The sequence below is a fragment of the Myotis brandtii genome, unplaced genomic scaffold (genome assembly GCF_000412655.1).
Source record: "Myotis brandtii unplaced genomic scaffold, ASM41265v1 scaffold84, whole genome shotgun sequence".
NCBI lineage: Eukaryota > Metazoa > Chordata > Mammalia > Chiroptera > Vespertilionidae > Myotis > Myotis brandtii.
Genome location: NW_005371410.1, coordinates 173490 through 180437, shown reverse-complemented (window position 1 = coordinate 180437; position 6948 = coordinate 173490). Strand labels below are relative to the sequence as shown.

Below are 6948 nucleotides of genomic sequence, written 5' to 3'. Positions count from 1 at the left end.
CTTCAGGGCAAACCAGCCGGCCCCCACCCGTGCACCAGGCCTCTATCCTATATAGTAAAAGGGTAATATGCAAACTGACCCTAACAGCAGAAAGACTGGGAATGACTGGTCACTATGACACACACTGACCACCAGGGGGCAGATGCTCAATGTAGGAGCTGCTTCCTGGTGGTCAGGGTGCTCCCACAGGGGGAGCTCTGCTCAGCCACATGCCAGGCTGACGGCTGCCAGTACAGCGGTGGTGGTAGGAGCCTCCTCAGCAGCACTAAGGATGTCTGACTGCAGCTTAGGCCTGCTCCCCACTGGCAAGTGGACATCCCCCGAGGGCTCCCGGGCTGCCAGAGTGATGTCTGACTGCCAGCTTAGGCCCAGTTCCCCAGGGAGCGGGCCTAAACCAGCAGGTGGTCATCCCCCAAGGGGTCCCAGACTTCGAGAGGGCACAGGCCAGGCTGAGGAACCCCCCTCAGTGCACAAATTTTTGTGCACCGGGCCTCTAGTATTTAATAAAAATTTTAACCAAGTTTACCAGTGGGGGGAAAAATTTGTTGTGGAGTAAAAAGAAAAGGAAAAGATACATTTCTAGAATTTCAAAATACATTAAAAATAGGCCTATTATAAACTTCCTTAATATTCCCATAATGAATATATTTTATAGGAACAGAAGTTTTTACCTACTGTATTTATAGTGAATTCTAATCTGTTCAAATTCAGGATGAATAAAACATACCTTAACACCTTCAGATGTTTTAAATGGTTGGGATCAGAAAAGGTTTCAATGTATGAAAATATAATTTTATCTCAAGATACTTGAATGAAATATAAATAGAAAAACTGGAAATGTTCAGCCCAATCCCGGGGTGGTAATTACCTTGTTATACTGGAGAGGTTGTTGATGTCTCTAGAAAGTCTCACTTAAATTGATGAAGCGGATGGATGGTAAGGGGAGTTGCTTTATCTAAGATTCTATTTAAAAAAACCAAAGATCTGCATTAATGTAGATTGTTTTGTTATACACTAAAGCTTATTTATTTTAAAAGCTTCATCATAAGGACAAAAAGGCTATTTGCCCTTTGGAAATAGCCACTTTCAGCTTGATTCTAGTTGGAATTTTTAAGGTGTCTTTCAATAGGTCTTAGTTATGAAGGGAACTTCATTATCTTTAACATGGGAGCTTTTGGTGGCAAACATAATTCAAAGTAATGGATATTGTAATCGTTTTGACATTGAGATATATTTACTTCTTACAATTTGAATATGAATGATATTCTCATGGTGGGATTTTATTCAAACAAAATAAGATTCCTCCATGAGAAGCTTAAAAACCCCACAAAAAATAATTATGCTCTTTGCTTGAGAGATAGAATCTAAACTTCCCTTCTCATAGTTTCTAATCTTTTAATCATAGTAAGAAATTATTAAGGGAAAATAAGTGGAAAAGAAGCAAGCCATTTCCAGGGGATTGGTGAATTTTGGATCTCGAAGTAAAGGGAGTCAGTTTCCATACTGGACAATTTTTTTTCAAGTTTCTCTTTTCAATTTCAAATTACCTCATGCAAAACAGAGTATCTTTTAACCAGTTAATTGATAACTTTTTTTTATTATTAGAGAAATGGGAGGTATATTACAGCTTTTTTTTTGTATGAATGGATAAAAATTATGGTACTTATAAGTTCCAGATTTATTAGAATTTTAAGTTTCTTATACACCTAACTTATTATGATATTAAAATTTTGTATCAGTTAATATTCAGTTGTATTTTTTCATAATTTTGAGTTACAACATCACTGTATTCTTTCTTTCTTTGTTAGATACACACAAGTCCATGTTTTTATCAGTCTTCTGAGAAGAGCCAGCTCTTACCATTAAAGACAAATCTATGGCACTGGTTGAACCCTGGAGATAGTTTTTCTTTGTTTGTTGACAAATACATTTTCCGTGTTTTCTCTACGTATTCTGAAACAGAATTGGAATGTACTTTAAGGTAAGATTGCCTAATGAAATGACATTAGGTAATGGTATTTGTAACCTAATTCCTCAGCCATCCGCAATTACCTCAGGAGAAACTATTCTAGTATTAAACTGTATTGGTGATATAGGAGTTACATGGTGTGTGTGTGTGTGTTTCCAGAAAACATTTGGAAATTCATGCCTCAATAGTGATTGTTCTCATATGTGGTGTCTTTTACCATTGTGCTCAGAATGTATTTTCCATCTAACAGTAACCAGGATAGTTAATTTGAAACTCACTATATTTTCTTAATCTTTTTGTTCACTTTAAAGTTTTTATTTTATTATGTTTGTTGTTGAAAGTATTACAGATGTCCCCCCTTTTTCTTTATTAAGATATTAATCTTTGACTTAGACTAAAGTTGCATAACTTTTGTTTCTTATAAAAATAACAGAAAATATAGAATAGGGAAACTGAGGAAATGAGGTGTTATAATAAACATCTGGTGTAAAATTAAATTATATAATACATAAACTGGACCTATAAAAGTAGAATTATATACTTACTTCAAAAATCAGAAAAATGTTGTACATTTCTATTTTAAGCAAATTATGGCCATTGCCTGATAACTCATATACATTATTATATGTCAATTTTAATTTTTATGTCAATTCAAATTAGCTTGTCTCCTTCGTGTGAAAGATCAGTGTTGTGCCTTCAGTCAGATTGTGAATTTTAAATTGTTTTGGTATTGATAAAACTGAAAATAGAACCCACTTTAAGAACACTCTATTTTTTCAGGCTATTATGAAGAGTATTATCTTGTATGTTATTGCTATCAAGCCAAATGTGTTGAAAGAGGTAGTAAATATTTTTTATATGTTTTGGTAATTATGTACTTAATTTAGGGTAACCAAATTAATTGTGTTTTTATATTAAAAATTAAATATTCTGGTTTTAGTCTGCTCTTGTAAAATTTCCTTCAGGGTGTTGATTTCACTCTTAGCTTTTTTTCCATTTGTGATTTGGAGTTTTCAAATATTCCCATCTATATATATAAAAGGATAATATGCAAAGTGTCCCCTTGGGAGTTTGACCAGGAGACCGGGAGTTCAATCGCTCGCTATGATGTGCACTGACTACCAGGGGGCGGCATGAAATGAAGTAAGGCCCTGGCTGGCAGCCAGGGAAGGAAGGCCCGGGCCAGCAGCCAGAGGCCCCTATTGGCCCTGATCACATGCCAGACCTAGGGACCCTACCTGTGCAGGAATTTTGTGCACTGGGCCTCTAGTGATGATATAATGATTTCTGATGTGCAATAATGATTTTCATTTTTTTTACTTTGGTCCCCATTATGTAGTAACAATAGTTGAAAGACCATTTGCTTAAAGATAAGTTAACTATAATTTCTATTTTTAATTAAAAATATTTATCACATATGCATCATTCAATATATGATTCAAAGCATATAGCCCTCCCTTTTGAGCATTTTGGCAATATTTGATTCATTTCAGAATGTTTTTGATTTCATTGCATTTAACATTTGAACAGGCAGAATAAAGATGAACCTAAAATACTGAATACTTTCTCAAAAGGGGCTATGTCCAGACAGTATGTAAACAGACATCCATGGCTATGTTTCAGTAGCACTTTATTTACAAAAACAGGTAGCAGGTTGGATTTGGACTAAGTGTTGCAGTTTGCTGATTCCTGTATTAGAGTAAAAGCTAAGTTGCTTAAAAAATGACCTTCAAATGCAGTGCTTAAACAAGATAGAACATTTTTTCTGTCACACAATGGTCCAGAGTTATAGGCATGCTCTCCTTCATAATGTAATTCATGTTCTCCAGCTAAGGGAGAAACTCTGTCATCCTCAATATATATCTTTTAAATTAGTTTCATTGTTGGTGTTGCCAGTTGGTAAGGTAAGAAGGAAATGAGGAAGAGAATCCAGGACAGTGTCTTGCACATATCATTTCCATTTACACCCCTAGTTCCCCAAATTAGGCTCATGGCTATACAGAGTTGCAAGGAAAGCTGAAAAATGTCTTCAGCTAGGTGGACAGACATTGTTACAGATGCTTACTGACCAGTGCCATTCCAACTTTGCTGTCTGTTATGCCAGTAACATCCACTTAGTCTCTGATGTTTAATGCTAACCACAGGGCCTGCACAATTCTAGAATCCTATCATCTCCATTGATACTACGGAGCCCTGTTTTGGCAGCCTCCCCTACCACCAAAACTGACCTGTAGAGGCAGCTACCATTGAGCTACTCAACACTGTCTCACTAGTGTGTACCTTATTGCTTAGTGTTCTGGGTCCTTCCAGGGAACATAGCCAGCTGGTGGATTCTCTAGTCTTATGTAAGAAATCCATTTTAGCATGCTTCTTTGGGATAGCATTCAACTGTCTGTATTAGTCCCATTCCTGCACCCCTAGCCCCTGGAAGCCACTGACCTGATTTCTGTCCCTATAGCTTTACCTCTTCAGAATGTCATATAAATAGCTCGTTTGACTTAGCAAAATTCTTTGAGATGCATTCATGTTTTGTACATACCAGCATTTCATTCCTTTTTATTTCTGAGTAGCATTTCTATTTCCATTTTCAAATTTTCAGAAAGATAAATTTGTTGGATCATCTCTATGCATACATAAGTGATAATGATGCAACAACTTTGGATGATCTTATCACATTTGCAGCAAGTAGGAAGTAATTGGTCTGCTAGTATGTTCCCCAGGTGATCATATGTCGGAACATTTAGCTTTCAGTCAGGCTGCATGTTTGGGGAGATTTCACAAGTGGCTGTACTGGCCAGAACCCCAGTAACAGTTATAGGATTTTATTTATTTTTTCTCCAAGGGCCTAACTAACTTAGCTGATATATTTGCAATTTGCATTTTCTCTTTGGATTCTGCATGGTGATCTTAACTTTTATGGACTATCTGGACAAATACTAAATAAGTAAGTAGCTCTTAAGCCTCGCGCCGGAGCCTCCGTACCTCTGCACTTTACTTTCGTAGCTCCTCTGAGTCTGTGTGCTCTTCTCTTTCCTTCTAGTTGTAGAATTTCCACTCAGCCAGCCTTCCTGTGGTTCTGGATGATGACCGTTCTGTCTTTTAGTTGTATTTTTGAAGTTGTTGTCGGAGGCAGCAATTTCCGGTGTTTTCCTATGCCGCCATCTTGGTCTTTTTCTGATTTTATTTTCTAGAAATAGTCAAATGCTTGATGAAGATGAAATATTGAATGAAACACCAGAATCATCCTTGGTTAATTTGCCTGATGAGACGACTGGTGCCCCACAGCTGGAAGGAAGCACAGGAATAGCGACGACCCAGACTTCTACCACAAATAGTGTGGTGAGAAATTTAAGATCTCATCCATTTATAACCTGTCCCTTAAATTATTTTGAGGAGAGAAAAGACAACTGAAATTAGGCACAACACTTCACCTAGTAGAGATCATGAATGTCTTTGAGAAATTTGACAATTCAGTCCATAATTGCAGATGGGTATTTTTATGGTAGCTTTCTACAAAGTAAAAAAATTTACAACTTCATTAAGGGAGCATGCTTATTTTTGGTAATTAATAAGATGGTGATTTTTTAGTCTTTCGCAGGTGAATGCTCAAGCATCAGTAAGCAGCAGTCCAACCCCGCCCAGAGGAAGAGAATCCTTCCAGCGTGGATGTTAACAGATCTGGGTGATCAAAACCTCCCAGCACCAGTGACCAGTGGAAGTAGGTTTTGTTTCAAGCAAACATTAAGCAGAATTTGAAAGTTTTTATGAACAAATGAAGAGGTGAATAACATAGCTTATCATTTTTTTAGATGTGTACATGAAATCTAATTTAAAACACTAGCTATTATGCTATTTATCAAACATCCTGTTAATTATTTTTTGATTTAACATGTGCTAGATTTACCATATTAACAGATTTTTAAACAAACCTGTGCTGTCATGTCTAAGATAAAAGGCCAGCACAGTAAGGGCTTTATAAATTAATATAATTTTTAAAAAGTGCTAGGCACATGATGTTATGTGCTGGAGGATTTAAAGAAGAGGTGACCTCTGTCCTAGTATAGCTTACTGTCCTGGCAGATATTACAATGATTTATGTCATCTGCTGGGTATTCCCATTGATTTAAGATTATTAAAAACGTTTCTGCGTTGTCTTATTTAGTCAACATTTTATTTGCAACTTTTCAGTCATCTCAGGTTCAGTTTCTTTTCACTGCTTGTTTTCTTCATTTTCCTTTTATTCTCATCTAGTGACTTTCTGTTGGAAATTGGAAATTATAAATGATGTAGAGCTTTTGATTTTATGTTCCTCTGAGTAGGTATTTTTGTTCTAATAGACAATTAATTTGGTCTGATAGGCTATTTTCTTTGAATAGGCAGTTAATTCAAGCCCTAAATTCTGTTTTCCCCTGTGTGGACAGCAGTTACAGTCTCTGCTTAGTTCTCTCAGCTTCCAGCTGCTGCTTTTTCTCTGGGTTCCAGGGCTTCCCCCAGGCCTTGTAGTGAGCTATGGGTTGATTCTATGCATTGATTTTGGTTTTGGTTCTCTGTGAGTTTCTTTCTTTTAGGATTTTATCCCTAGCTTTCTACCTGCTCCACAAGCCTCTAACTCTGTCCTATGAACAGGTAAGCCAGCAAGGCTGCAGCTTTCTGCTACCTGTGAATTGGGAGATGCTCTCAGGAAAGAGCCAAAGTTTACAAACCTCACAGGTTGTAGTGAGTTTTCCAAGCTTAGATTCTTCTCTACTTTTGCCTTTTGGTCACTCTCCAGTATCTTCAGATAGTGGCTTTTATATATTTTGTCCAAAATGTTTAATGGTTTTGTTTGGGATGATTAGTTCTTGCAAGCTACTCTTACATTTTACCATGAACATTATCTTTTATAAAATAACTAGAGGCCCAGTGCACAAAAATTTGTGCACTCAGGGCTGGGGGGTTCCTCAGCCCGGCCTGTGCCCTCTTGCAGTCTGGGACCCCTT

At 37.0% G+C, this 6948-nt stretch overlaps 1 protein-coding gene across 1 annotated transcript in view; it reads left to right on the top strand.

The window, feature by feature from the left end:
* APLF (aprataxin and PNKP like factor) overlaps positions 1-6948 on the top strand; it is a 56498-nt gene that overhangs the window by 18597 nt on the left and 30953 nt on the right. The window contains exons 3-5 of the mRNA XM_014532083.1: positions 1809-1981; positions 5161-5308; positions 5558-5687. Coding sequence (XP_014387569.1) covers positions 1809-1981; positions 5161-5308; positions 5558-5687 — 451 coding nt within the window. The remainder of the gene's footprint in view (positions 1-1808; positions 1982-5160; positions 5309-5557; positions 5688-6948) is intronic.